This window comes from Oncorhynchus masou, chromosome 32 (assembly GCF_036934945.1).
Source record: "Oncorhynchus masou masou isolate Uvic2021 chromosome 32, UVic_Omas_1.1, whole genome shotgun sequence".
Lineage (NCBI taxonomy): Eukaryota > Metazoa > Chordata > Actinopteri > Salmoniformes > Salmonidae > Oncorhynchus > Oncorhynchus masou.
In genome coordinates this window covers 27,995,770-28,010,348 of record NC_088243.1, presented here as the reverse complement: position 1 = coordinate 28,010,348, position 14,579 = coordinate 27,995,770, and the positions used below count along the sequence as shown (strand labels likewise).

Below are 14,579 nucleotides of genomic sequence, written 5' to 3'. Positions count from 1 at the left end.
AGTCATGTGAAATCCGTAAATTAGGGCCTATGAATTTATTTAAATTGACTGATTTCCTTCTATAAACTGTATTCAGTAAAATCTTTGAAATTGTGCATGTTGCGTTTATATTTTTGTTCAGTATATTTCATCATACTACTGTAGGTGTAATGCTACACTGGTGAAATGGAAACACACTGTCACACAGATGTATCCCTGTCTGTGTTGTAGAGTGGTTGCAGTGAGACCATTTTCTGTGACGTTTCTTTTCTCTTCTCCAACGTGGTCCGCTATGTTTGAATCCCTGAAACAGAATGTTGCTCTATGGTGTATGTACCTTTTGAAAGCCTGAGTAGTAATTACAGTAGTGTCCACTGCCATGATGTCATTGATGAAGATGTCAGTTGGTGAAGTCATTCACTCTCTCACAGGGGAGTCTAGCTCCCCAGCTTATCCGTAGCCTGTAGCCTCGCCCAGACGATGACAGCTTGACTGATCTGGAGTAAAAACAGTGTGCCGACGGCTGCATCGGATCCATGCGGGGGAGAGAGAGAGACGTTGAAAGGAGCAAGGGAGGGATGAAGTTTGTCCAAACAGTCTGAAAGGAGCTTGTTTTCTTTGTGTGCATGAGTGAACAGGAAAAGGTAATTAACTGACCAAGTGAGGAAAGGTTGGAGTGATGGATGGATGTGGTGTAAACAGACAGATGGACACACAAGGGGCACACACGCACACACGCACACACACATGCAGGCACGCACACACACGCACGCACACATGCAGGCACGCACACACACACACACACACACACACACACACACACACACAAATGGGGAGCAATAAGGTTCAGTCAGTCACTCTCCTTTTCACCTATTCCTCCCACCTTGATAGCAGTGATTCATATAAGGCACTGCACATTCTTGTAATCGCTGACAGGACAAAGTTATAGAATGAAAGGGAGCTAGAATCCTATTGCGTTCTCTCTTGGGTAACATGAGTGACAAGAACAAATGGGCCAGCCGTGACATGTCATTATATGAGGTAATTTGATTGCAGGAAGCTTGCTTGACAGGGCTCCATTAAATCATGCATTCTACTTGATCCATAGTGTCTAACTATGGCTGATTGTTTGATAGACAGTGGCATCTGCTTGTTTTATAAATAATAGAAAAGGAGTGGCACTGTAACCATACAGTAATATACCCCTGCTATCATATGAAATGTGATACATAGCACATTATACACATCCTGTAGCATTGTCTATAGCTAAATACTGTATGTAACAATCATTTGAATACTGCACACACATATCCACTGCACAAAAGGCAGGAAGTAGCTTGACAAATGTGTATTTATTTGAACAACTCTCACTTATGCCCAGCACTTCCAGGTGTCTTGATGTTTAGGCTCTAATGCATTAAAGATGCACTATGCAGAAATCGCTCTGCCATGTCCTGGTTGCTAAAATTCTAAAAGTTTGCCTAATTTCAGTTTATGAGACAAAACAAGCAAGTATAGGGTAGCGAATCGTTGTACCATCTAAACCGCTGTTTAAATATATTTTCCAGAACCAAAAATGTTGTATTTTCAGATGTTTGAAGCTGGTGTACAAAACCGAAATGAAAAGAAGCAAAAAAACGAACGGGAAGCATTTAAATAGCACACATAGAACTTATCTACCGCGTCTTAGGCTTGCTTTCAATGATAATAACGATTTATAACACACATTTATATGTGAATTTGGTCGTTGACCAAAAAGTTACATATTGCAGATGAGAGGTTTGAAAAATGTCAAAACAGACATAAATTGTTGATCTAGGACCGTCCTGCTAAAATATGCTTCTTTGAGATATGAATCGATTCCATGGAAGACTTGATCGTATAGGCCTTACCATTGAGTAAGTGGGCCAGGTAGACTTGATCGTATAGGCCTTACCATTGAGTAAGTGGGCCAGGTAGACTTGATCGTATAGGCCTTACCATTGAGTAAGTGGGCCAGGTAGACTTGATCGTGTAGGCCTTACCATTGACTAAGTGGGCTCGCGTGTATCAGGTTCCGGAATCACTCCAGTCAATCATGTTGTACGCTAAACCCAGGCTACTCCTCCTACTCAGAAGCGCCTTGTGAAAGTTCAGCGCTAGCGTTTGCAGCAGTCCGTGTTCACAACATCAACGCGGATAAAGGATTAATCAACTCCTCGCCCTGTCATCTGAAAAGTACAGGTAAAATTCCTTTTCTGATAGCGCTCATGTTAAATAGTGATGCAAGTTGCTGTTGCTCTTTTGTTGGAAAGTGATTTAAGGTAGTTCTGCATACATTGGTTATACTTGAAAAAAATATAGTAAAATCATTGGCAAACCCAGTATTTCCGCGAGTAGAGTTATCGCCTAATAACGTACTTACACATGAAAGCATTTGTTCAATATTGATCAATAGGGATTCATTTTGATGCGGCATAAAGAGGATTTCGCAAGGGCTATACTTGGGGAATATGCCGTAATGTACTATTTGAATGTTTTATTTTCTATTACAATGGGGTCCAGATATACAACATCATGAATCACGCTGAAATTAAGGTGGATATTCTATCTCTGGAATTGTGTTTTTATTTTATCATGCAGACAAATAACTACAACCCAGTGCTGTTGCTACAGATGTAGGATATACATTTGATCAACCTGTTGCAGGAGAACATTCCTGCAATTCAGGAAATGTTTAACTTGTAGTGTATTTGATGTTTAAAAAGGTGTATGAAGTTTGTAATTTCCTGCAATGCATGAATGTTCTCCTGCAACGCAGGCAGGCAGGCAACATCTGTTTGATGTTTGTTTGATGACACATCCCAGTTTGTGTGCCACAGGAGATGTTCCCACAGAGTTAAACAACATGCTAGTGTGAGATCCTGACTCATTGTCTTCTCTAGCGACACAGGACTCAACAGGAGCAGTTAAACTTAGTGGTCTGTGGCCCACTACTACTACTGGTGGTTCAGCATTAAATGCTCCTGATGTCAAATGAGATGTATGGGTCTGCTGGGGACGGCTGAGGGGGGGGGGGGTTTAGGGTATTGGTATGGAGGGGTGAGGTTGGGAGGGATTACCACTCGATGTGCTTCTTTTATCCTGGGAATGTCATCTGTTTTAATGGCCTGTGGTCATCCAGGGGCAGGCCTGCAGCTGTGCTTGTTTCTCTGGCCTGGCTGTCAGGGAGAGCCCAGGCTACCTGTGGGAAAGTAGCCCTGTTGGCAGCTCTCGTCCTCACTGTGGGACCTCTCCGTAGGCCCCTGTGGTTCATTAGGGCCTAGTCCCATTGAAACACACTGGGACAGCACTACTGATGGGGCCAAAGGTGTCAGAGGCCAAGTAAACAGAGACAGCTCAGGCTGTCCTTATGGAGAAATGAGAGAAGGAGTGGAGGATTTCCAGTTTTTAAAAGGTGCCTGCAACGCAGGCAGGCAACATCTGTTTGATGTTTGTTGTTGTGTGTTGTGTTGTTGTGTGGTCGCTCCTGTTGGTTTTATACACTGTTATAGGAAGTATGAAAACTCTGAAGTATTGTATTGCTTGTGTTACTGTTAACAACGATAATGCTGTTGGTTATGGGCTCTAGTGTGGAGAGACGCAGCACAGTTTTGACCTACTGAGTCATCGGGGGGAAAGTTTCCCTGTAAAATAGTACAAAAGCAAACTGGAAGAAGAAATGGGAGACTTAATCTTATGAAATCTTGTGTGTGTGTGTGTGCTGTGGCTGTACTGCCTCTTGTTTCTTTTAAGTGAATGGCCACAGAAACACAGTGAGCTGCTCTGTGGTGAAGGTCACTGCTCCCCATCTAACAGGCACTCCTCACCTCGATGGAATAGAAAGTACTGTTTCCCAGAGTGTCTTACTTTTAATGGAGCATGCTTAAAGGTCTTTAGTCTGGCGAGGAGCTTCATGCATCTTCCTGATTTTAAGTTAGTCACGGGTCGGCTTTCTGTATCCGGTTGGCCGATCCGTGGCTGAATTTCATCAAACGGTAAACGTAGGCTTCCCACCCTGCTTGCTCCGTCTGTGGTTTTCATGTGGGTGCAGGAAGGGGGACAGTGAGGCGGGGTAAATTGAGACGATTTCCCAAATCATTCCCTGTGTGACTTTGCCTGGCTCCATTTGCATTGAGGTACCCAGAGGACCCAGGCAGAGAGAAATCATGCACATCTCTTTCTCTTTTTCTTTCTCTCTCCTCTCTTTTCTCTCAGTTACAGTGATGCTTCTTTCCATCAGCCCCTGGGCAAAGGCTTTCTGATGACACTCACCACCCAGAACGTTGTTCTCCGACCTCTCCTGCTGCCCGCCTGCTGTTTCTCCTCATCGTTTGTGTGAACAACTGACAGAAAGACAAACTTGTGTGTCTATGTAGACATACAGTCCATTCCACAGGCACTTCTTTTCCATTGCATGCCGGCCTCCTTTCCATAATAAGGCCACAGCATCTGACTTCATTCGTCCGCAGAGTTAAATAAAGATCCTTGTTGACAGGCAATAACCCAACACAACGACCCACAGGCAAGGGGCACAACCCCAACCTGCCTCCCCCTTCTTATTCTCTCTCTCCATGTCCCTAACTCGCATTCCCTCTCTCTAGAGTGCTTGAGCTCTGAAGCCTAGTGGTCTTCCACTTGTACCTAACAATGGTTGAAGAAGCCTAGGACATCATGTCTCTCAATGGCCTGGCGTGTCTGGAATACTTGTATTGTGTTGATGCAGCTCATTAAAAATGTATCTCAAACTGGGCTTTTCTTTACACTCACAACAAACAACCCTGCAAACAATAATGAGTCATTAGGACGTCCCGGTTGGTCTCGGGGACGTCCCCCGATGACGTTTTAGGATGTTCTTGGGATGTTGTGTCATGATCACCTGGAGGTTTTGTCCCTGGGACGTCACCTTATGGCTCTGTCCCGGGGATATCACCTGATGGTCGCAAAGAAACGTTCCCCCCCCAAAAAACATTGTTTTACCCAGGGAACACGCACCCTCGTTTCATTGCACATCACCCCTTGTTACAGTTGCCAAGCCTATCAAGGCCCTGATTGGTAAACCACTGATCCAGTCACAGCTCACACCCACACACAAACGGTGCTTTAACATAGTTTAAAACACTAACATATTTGACATACATGATTACATTGTGTATGTTTATTCATACAGTAATTATTATTCAACATGTCCGCACCTGGGATTTGAACTCGCCACCACTTGGTTCACGGAATTCCGATCTTCCTGCTACACCACCATTTTCTGATTTCACCTGTAGGCCTATTCCTACACTTTGCACTACAAAATAAATCTCAGCTCTGTTAAAAATACACTGAAAAACTATTATATTTATCCTAATGATTCAGGAGTACCATTAAAACAGAATAATATGTCCCACCAACATTAGACTACAACACTGAAAACCCAATGAAATCAATGATAGAATAGTCAGATTAACTGATGATTAGAGGTCGACCGATTATGATTCTTCAACGGCGATACTGATTATTGGAGGACCAAAAAAGCTGATACCGATTTAATCGGCCGATTTAAAAAAAAAAAACAAAAAAAAACCAACACATTTAAAAAAAAGAATAATAATTTAAAAAAATAATAATAATAATAATATTTTTTATATATATATTTGTAATAATGACAATTACAACAATACTGAATGAACAATGAACACTTTTTTTATTTTAATATAATACATAAAATCTATTTCTTCTCAAATAAATAATGAAACGTTCAATTTGGTTTAAATAACACCGTGTTGGAGAAGAAAGTAAAAGTGTAATATGTGCCATGTAAAAAAAGTTTACGTTTAAGTTCCTTGCTCAGAACATGAGAACATATGAAAAGCTGGTGGTTCAATATTCCCAGTTCTTCAATGTTCCCAGTTACGAAGTTTTAGGTTATAGTTATATTAGGAATTATGATGTGTTGACTATTTCGCTCTATACCATTTTTATGTATTTCATATACCTTTGACTATTGGATGTTCTTATAGGCACTTTAGTATGGCCAGCCTAATTTCGGGAGTTTATAGGCTTGAAATCATAAACAGCGCTGTGCTTCAAGCATTGCTAAGAGCTGCTTGCAAATGCAGTAAAGTGCTGTTTGAATGAATGCTTACGAGCCTGCAACTGCCTTCCACCACTCAGTCAGACTGCTCTATCAAATATCAATTCATAGACTTAATTATAATATAATAAACGCAGAAATACGAGCCTTTGTTCATTAATACGGTCAAATCTGGAAACTATCATTTCGAAAATAAAATGTTTATTCTTTCAGTGAAATACGGGACTGTTCTGTATTTTATCGAACGGCTGGCAACCTTAAGTTTAAATATTGCTGTTAAATTGCACAACCTTCAATGTTATGTCATAATTATGTAAAATTCTGATAAATTAGTTCACAGTTCGCAACGAGCCAGGCAGCCCAAACTGTTGCATATACCCTAACTCTGCTTGCACTGAACACAAGAGAAGGACACAATTTCTCTAGTTAATATTGCCTGCTAACTTGAATTTCTTTTAACTAAATATGCAGGTTTAAAAAAATATATACTTCTGTGTATTGATTTTAAGAAAGGCATTGATGTTTATGGTTAGGTACATTTGTGCAAAGATTGCGTTTTTGTTAAATCATCACCCGTTTGGCGAAGTTGAAGTAGGCTGTGATTCAATGATAAATTAACAGGCACCGCATTTATTTTCTGCAACGCAGGACAATCTAGTTAACTACACATGGTTGATGATTTTACTAGGTTAACTAATGATTATCTGAATATTTTTGGCGTCCAAAAAGGGTTACCGATTTTGTTATGAAAACTTGAAATCGGCCAAATTAATCAGTCGACCTCTAGTGCAGATGGCACTTGTTTGCTAAGTGCTGAGATGTCTTAAAGGTAATGAATGTGTCGGGGACTTCTGAAATTCAGCAGAAAGATTAGCATACCCCAAATCCAGAGGTTGTGAGATCACATCCCGGGTGGGGGTCATATTGAAAAGTCGTTACTCGTGATCATGTTAAATGTAATCATATTGTTATTTTATCTGAATAGTGTACCACTTACCTTACAACCCACATACCATTTCATTACTTTACTATATAATGGTTTGGGACACCTGGGACCATCACTTGACAAAAACCTCCAGGGGACCATGACACAACGTCCCAAGAATGTCCTTAAAATGTTCTCAGGGACATCCCCTGGACCAACCAGGAACTTGACAAAACCTCCAGGAACCATGACACAACATCCCAAGAACGTCCTAAAAACATCCCCTGGACAAACCGGGAACTATTAAAAAGATCCCCCAGAGAACGTTTCCTTGGGACCATCACATGTCGTCCTAAAGACGAGTAAAATGAAAGTCTCAGAACGGCAGTGGGATAACGTCACGCCTGAAACGCTTAAGGGACCAAACTGGAAGATCGCCGAATGTCCTCAGGACGTTCCCTGCTTGCTGCGAATATGGCGTCAGGCCTCAATGCATGTATAGTATGTCTCATGTATTCCACATAAGGCATTACACAACCTCTTCAGGCCATCGGTTTGTGTTTAAAATATCTCAGAACTTGCCTGTAAAATCCAATTTTGTTATCTGTACATTGGAAACAAATATTGGAAACTGCTTCCCTACCAAAAGACATGATTTTTTGAGGTGTGTGTTTGTGAGAATTTTGACAGACTGCACTTCGGGTTGAAATCGTATGAGAAGTCCTTAAAACAAGACAGGCAAAGACCCAAGGTCTGACTTAAAGTCATGCCCTATCCCATTATTTTAGATTGAAGGCTCGCTGACGTCATAGTTGATGAGGAGACAATCACATATTATCTGCCCTTCAGACTCTCCACCTCCAAGCTGGGCTAGCATCATCCTCTCCACTATCATAACCATCATCATCATTTTCATCACCATGATCCACTTCCTACCCCTGACCTCCGGCTCACTCTTCCCCAGAGCATAAAGCTCAGAGACAGCTTCACAAGGGAAGACGGCTTCACAAGGGAAGTCCACTCTCTAACCTACAGAACCCTACAGAATAGCAGATGGGCGGAGCTTTGTGGCTGTTTTTATTGGCTCTCCTAAATCAACAACTAACAAATGCACGGAGGAAGGTATGGGAAGAGAGGGAGAGAGGAATTGATTTCTTCCATATAGTCATGGCCTGAGGTGAGGTATGGTTGGCTTAGTGGGAGGCTGAAGGGTAAGGAATGGGTGGAGGGGAGCCCAGGAGACCAGGGTAGGTTCCTCTGATTATGACTGCTTTAATGTCCCCTCTCACAACCAAAGACCGTTTCCATCTGTGGTGATATGTTCTCCCCCCTCCTCTCTCGCTCTCGCTGTCTCTTTCCGATTTCTCTTCTGATTAGTCTCAGACCTGGTGAATTCAGAACCTGCCCTTTTTGTTAAACAGGTTGAAATAGAATGACTTCAGGTTAGGTCCCTCACACGTATCAGTGTCTCCCAGCCTCAGATCGTTCTCCAAAGCTTTATGGTGTTTACATTTTAAGCCACCTTACATAAATGCTTGTTCATTGGAATGTTGTCATAAGTGCTCTTAAGAAGATAATTGTAGCAAACATCTCCTCCATTAGCCAACATAACCCCACCCAACACTACGATAAGACCTGAACATCATCTACAGTAAATACTCAGACTTAGTCTATTCCAGCCTAACATCAATTCTGGCTATGCATTACCAATAGTGTCAGTATCGTGGGATCAATAATTTATCAAAATATATCACCAAGTAAACCATATTAAACCCATATTGCTCCTTTGAATTCTCCCTTGAAAAACCATTCACTTTTACATATTTACATTTGAGTAATTTAGCAGATGCTCTTATCCAGGGTGATTTACTAGGGGACCAGCACAGCCATGTCCTGCCAAGGGCCAAGCCCAGCAGCATCCTCTCTCCAGGGGCGTTCTGTGGGCACTGTATGTCCCTCACTGGATCTTCGTGCCTGGCGATCGATCTCTCTTATCATGAGGACTGGATCCATGCTGTGGATAGAGCATTGATATATAGGGGCTGCTTACACTGCTTAGACTCAGGGACCAAATGAAGATGATGATTCAATGTCCTCTGCCGTGGCTTGGCTGTTACTAAGCAAGAGCAATAGAGAGAGTGGAGTGCTATATACTCATAATAATGATAACCATTTATACTGTAGGTATAAGCATAGGGCTCTAACATAGAGGTCACCTAAAGGTCTCTGTATTGAGCTGTCTTCAGAGGGAAGAGATTTAAGTCCCTGGGTTGTGGCTCTGTGGAGACTGCTGTATTAAGTGGTACTGCGTTAAGGCAGTGTCGTTGTTTGGCCAGGCCGTCTCACTCCTCCTGATCACCACAGAGGCTCTGAGGAACAGAGGCCCCATAAACATTATGTATCTGTGGGCTCCTGTCTTAGAGCTCTGCTCCAGTGGCCGGGAGGTTACTGCCCCTTTATGCCTCTTATGAGACTACGTGTGTGTGTGTGTGTGTGTGTGTGTGTGTGTGTGTGTGTGTGTGTGTGTGTGTGTGTGTGTGTGAGAGAGAGAGTAAAAGTGGTCTTAGAACCTCACTTGCATGATAAGAACAGCGGAGACCACTTGACTTGTAATCGCTAGTGAAAGGCTGGGTTTTGTGAGTTGAATCAGGAGGAGATGGGAATTTTCACACTGGGCGTTTTATCATATGTTTTCATGCTGGGACTGTTCTCATATGTAAATATTCCACACTGAGCTCCTAGGATTGGCTCAGCTGTTGTTTTATTTTGTAGTTCCCTCTCTAAACCCCCACAACTCCCTCCCTCTCCAGCTGAGGACACCTCAGGGAGTCTTTTAACAGACAGAGGGAAAGGACACACCTCTACTGGTCTTCTTCTATAAGGCGGTGCTGCGCAAAACCCTTCATGAGGTTAATTTGTTCTGGGGCCTTAAACAGCCTTGCAGAAAGTTGGAGAAGGGTCTGACTGAGTTGGTGTTCCAGAGGAATGTGTCTTTCACTAATGCCTCAAACTTCCTTTTATCTCTTTTCATTTGCCCCTGTTGTTTGACTTGGGTCCAAGGCCCAGGCAGGCAGCTATGAGCACATCTACCAGCAACATGATCTGCTGTCTCTGGTTTCAACCAGAGCAGCTCAGTCTAAACAAACTGAATTCCTGAGGGGGAGGATGTGGATGTGGTTAGGGCAGACATGGAGGGAGGTAGAGCTAAGATCAGAGGGCAGCCTCTGGGAGGGACCACACTGATAGCCATTGCCTGGCACGCCTGGAAAATATGAACAACACCCAGGAAACCCCCCAATCATGCTGATATGGAGATATGACGTAGTATATCATGTTTTTTTTCTGAATGGAACCATGTTAAGTTGACCCCCCCTCTCTGTGTGTTTCCTCTGCAGGACCCTGGCTACGCAGCCTTCGTCTTCGACCAGCTCCAAGTGCCTGGGAGCCATGATGGATGCTGCCAAGTGTGTTCTACTCCCTTCCACCAGCTGAGGCAGGAGGCCCTACAGACAGTAGGCGCCCCAGCCCTGATCCTGAGCCACAACATGCCCGCTTTGCCATCCACCACCCTCACTGGGCAGCCCCATAGACTGACACACTCTTCCTCCAGTGCCCATGTGAGGCAGCCCTCCAAAGCCCACCCCCATGCCCACAATGTCCTGCCCCTAGGGGAGAGGGGGCGCCGGGAGCTGGGCTGTCTGCAGGGCTCTTCTGTATCTGCTGGGCCCAATACCAGTGTCCAGGTGATGGTTGGGGGAGGGCAGCTGACCGGGACCCTGGGATCGGTCACCATCCAGGCCCAGCAGTACCTGGAAGGCATGTGGAGCATTTCCAGAGTCAACAACTTCCTCCCTCAGTCCAGCCCGGTACGTGCTCTGCCCTTCAATGTTCATCATCATTACTATTTATACAGATACACTGTTTACCCTGTCTGGGGGTAGCATGCATCAAAGCACATCTAGTAAATGTTTTGAAAAGACAGCTTGTTACTCTTATCAATGTTGTCTTCAACGTTTTTCAATAACCAATGGACAATCTTAAACCTTTAGAGAAATGAGAAGAACTTCACGTAGACCTTGGACCTGTCATTCCTCAGGGGTAATGGCTCCTGTGTGGTACTGTCTACCTGGGGAGACCAAGACACAATGACCACCTTACAATCTTCCCGTAACGCCCCTCTCAGGCATACTATATGGCTCCATACAGACACATTCCCCATGTAATATACTTTACTCCAGGCTTATCATTATGGGATGTTGTCCTTTTATATTGAAGAGGTTTCTTCCTGCAGTGAGAGGAACATTTGGTCCAAGCCTCTAACCTGTGTCTTACACACTGCTGTGACATTCTACACCAGGGAGTCTGAGTGCACTGAGCAAACTCACCAGCTAATCTTTTCTACTTTTATGTTGTCAATCGGAAGCTGTTAATGGCTCTTCAGTTTTATTTATTTTTTGCTGCCTCTACTTAATATGGCATTGGACTCAATTACGGCGTCTGCCAGTGTTATTCCTTATTCTGGAACAGGTTTTTCTCCTCTTTGACTGTCAACAAGTGCCTTTAGTGCCAGTTTATGTGAGGCCGCCAGAAGCTTTTAACAGCATCTGTGCAATCTAGGGCAAATCAAAAGGCCCTGCATATAGGGAGAGAGACCGACTTGTGCTCTCCTCCTACATGTCTAAAAGCAATTAGAGCCGATGGGAGCTGGGATGAAGCGTTGCACAATGCCACATGGCTGAGCCTGGGCCTCCTCAGAGACACAAATGGCCCTTCAGGATACTGACTTACAAACACAGCAGAAATGTTCCTGGCATTCTTTTTTAAAGCCCATTTCTTTCATTAAAAACAAGATCCCTCAGAATGACAGAAAACCCACATGGGCCATGGAGGATTCGGAGCTGCGCTGTGCCCGAAAGGCTTGCGCTTTAATTCACAATTACCCGCTTGATTTCTTTGGGGGGACAGTGTAAAACTCTTCAGAGCGGTGGGCAGACGAAGGAAGGGAGAAGGCCCCTGTTGACAGCAATCCTACATAGTGTCTTAGACTAGAGCCTGAGGCCCCAGAATATCAGCACACAGCCCATTATAGGGCACCTTGAAACTTTCACAATATATATAGTAAAAACGCTCTGGCTTGGAATTACATTTGGGGTCCACTTTACACTAGAATAGAATCTAAACAATCTATCACAGTTAACAGCTGGGATAATGGGCTCACTGAGAGAATCGGTCATTGTGTTAACTGGAGGAGACTGCACATCCTACCTCTATGAGGTCGGCTACAGAACTCCAGCCTCCCAAAACCTGACAAAGTAAAAATCACAGCATCTGTTGTTGAATTCCCCACTCCATTGTTCATTTAAAACCTCTAACTTCTAACCTCTGATGTTGGATGTGGTTAGATTAATAGTTCAGTCATTCTAAGTAACATTAGAGTGTGAGTAGGGAATGCTGAACTGAACAGTGCACACTACAAAACGACAAATTGATTGACCCAAGTCTGTGATTTGCCCTCTGCTCTGCAAAATCCACAATCACATGCGCAATAATCTGCTAAAACCGCTGCTCTTGACCCTGGGGGTTTATTGTGTGTTGTTGGCGCGGTGTGACCTCTCCACTCTTCTGCTACCCACTGGAAACCTAGAGGAACATCTGGGCTGCTGCCTGCCACGGTACAGCTGGGCCTGCATGGCACCCTGCCACACAGAGGGAGAGGGAGACTGTTCAGTCAATTTGAGGAAAATTCAACATTTTTGTTGTCCACTATTCACATGAAATTGTTGTCCATTTTTTTGTCTATCTATACACCCCTATACACTCCTCCACCAATAACAGCGGCTGAGGAAGCCATTGGATCAGGATGGGCCCAGATTAGCAGGGTCTATTTCACCTCGGCAGTAATGGCCTGTCGAACAGTGGAATCAGAGGTCACTGGGGATCGCTGCTAGGCTCGGGCTCTGAGAGGAGGAGGCTCTTTAGACTGCTGATGGGGAGGGAGTCCACTGAGCCCGGTTGGCTTGAGACTGCCTGTATTGGAAGCTTACTGTCTCTCCTTCTCCACATCACCCCCCTCCTCTCCCTGGGAAGCAGTGGCAATCGGTCGGGCCATGGGGTTGGGGGTTTAAAGGTGGTAGGTCCCCTCATTACTGACACTCAGTGTCAATGGTTCTGGACACATGATACCCCTGGGAGTGCCTAATTACCTGACCAGGACATACAGCAGCATGCTTATCCCTTAACCAGGGACTCAACCAGGGACATGAGTGGTCATAACAGCCTACTGCATTGGAGAGCAGGTTGCCTGAGTCGCTCTCCTGGGGTAATGCCTTCTGACATATATGTGTTAGGGTGAGCTGTTTATTCTGGTTACACCCCCAAGGGGAGCCCCTCCGCTCCTCGAACCTGCTGCCACTTGATTCTAAAACCTGACACCACCATTGGCTTAATCTATGACAGGGTTGTGGATGAGCTGTCCAGATAGGCTTACTGCCTAAGTGTGTGAAGTACTTTAGTCTTTCTGGATGATGTCACACAGGTACATCTCTCTTGTACGTGTTGAGTTCCTGTCCTGTCACAGATGCCCACATGTTGTCGTTAGTCTTTCTGCTCCGTCAGGTGCGTGACAATCTGCGCTCGGGGCGCAAACTGAAATGAGCCGTCTCTCCATCATGCACTTCAGAAATCATAACCCTGACATGTACACGTACAAGAGGCCCTTGCTGTCCCATCATGATGGACTTTCTTTTTTCTGGTACTTTTTACCCCCTTTTTTCTCCTCAATTTCGTGATATCCAATTGGTAGATACAGTCTTGTCCCATTGCTACAACTCCCATACTGACTCTGGAGAAGTGAAGGTCGAGAGCCATGCGTCCTCTGAAACACGACCTGCCAAACCACACTGCTTCTTAACACAATGCGCGCTTAACCCGGAAGCCAGCCGCACCAATGTGTCAGAGGAAACACTGTCCTGCTGGCGACCGAAGTCAGTGTGGCCCACCACCAGGAGGAGCTAGAGCGAGATGGGACATGGGTCTCCCGGTTGCAGCCGGCTGCGACACAGCCTGGGATCGAACCCGGACCATGATGGACTTTAAACACAGCGGAAATGCCTTCCTAGATAAACACACTACCCCATAATGACAAAGTGAAAACAGGTTTTTAGAATTTTTACAAACGTATTAAAAATGAAAAACAGAAATACCTTATTTACATAAGTATTCAGACCCTTTGCTATGTGACTCGAAATTGAGCTGAGGTGCATCCTGTTTCCATTGATCATGCTTGAGATGTTTCTACAACTTGATTTGAGTCCACCCGTGGTAAATTCAATTGATTGAAAATTATGTGGAAAGACACACCTGTCTATATAGGGTCCCACAGTTTACAGTGCATGTCAAAGCAAAAACCAAGACATTAGGTCAAAGGAAAGCCATGAGATCAAAGGAATTGTCCTTAGAGTCCAGAGACAGGATTGTGTCGAGGCACAGATCTGGGGAAGAGTCCCGAAAAATGTCTGCAGCATTGAATGTCTGCAAGAACACTGTGGCCTCCATCATTCTTAAATGGAAGAAGTT

At 44.3% G+C, this 14,579-nt stretch overlaps 1 protein-coding gene across 1 annotated transcript in view; it reads left to right on the top strand.

Annotated features, from left to right (window-relative positions):
- Positions 1-14,579, top strand: part of LOC135525837 (kinesin-like protein KIF26A) — a 120,627-nt gene that overhangs the window by 39,228 nt on the left and 66,820 nt on the right. Inside the window, exon 3 of the mRNA XM_064953762.1 lies at positions 10,400-10,870. Within this exon, the coding sequence (XP_064809834.1) occupies positions 10,400-10,870 (471 nt within the window). The remainder of the gene's footprint in view (positions 1-10,399; positions 10,871-14,579) is intronic.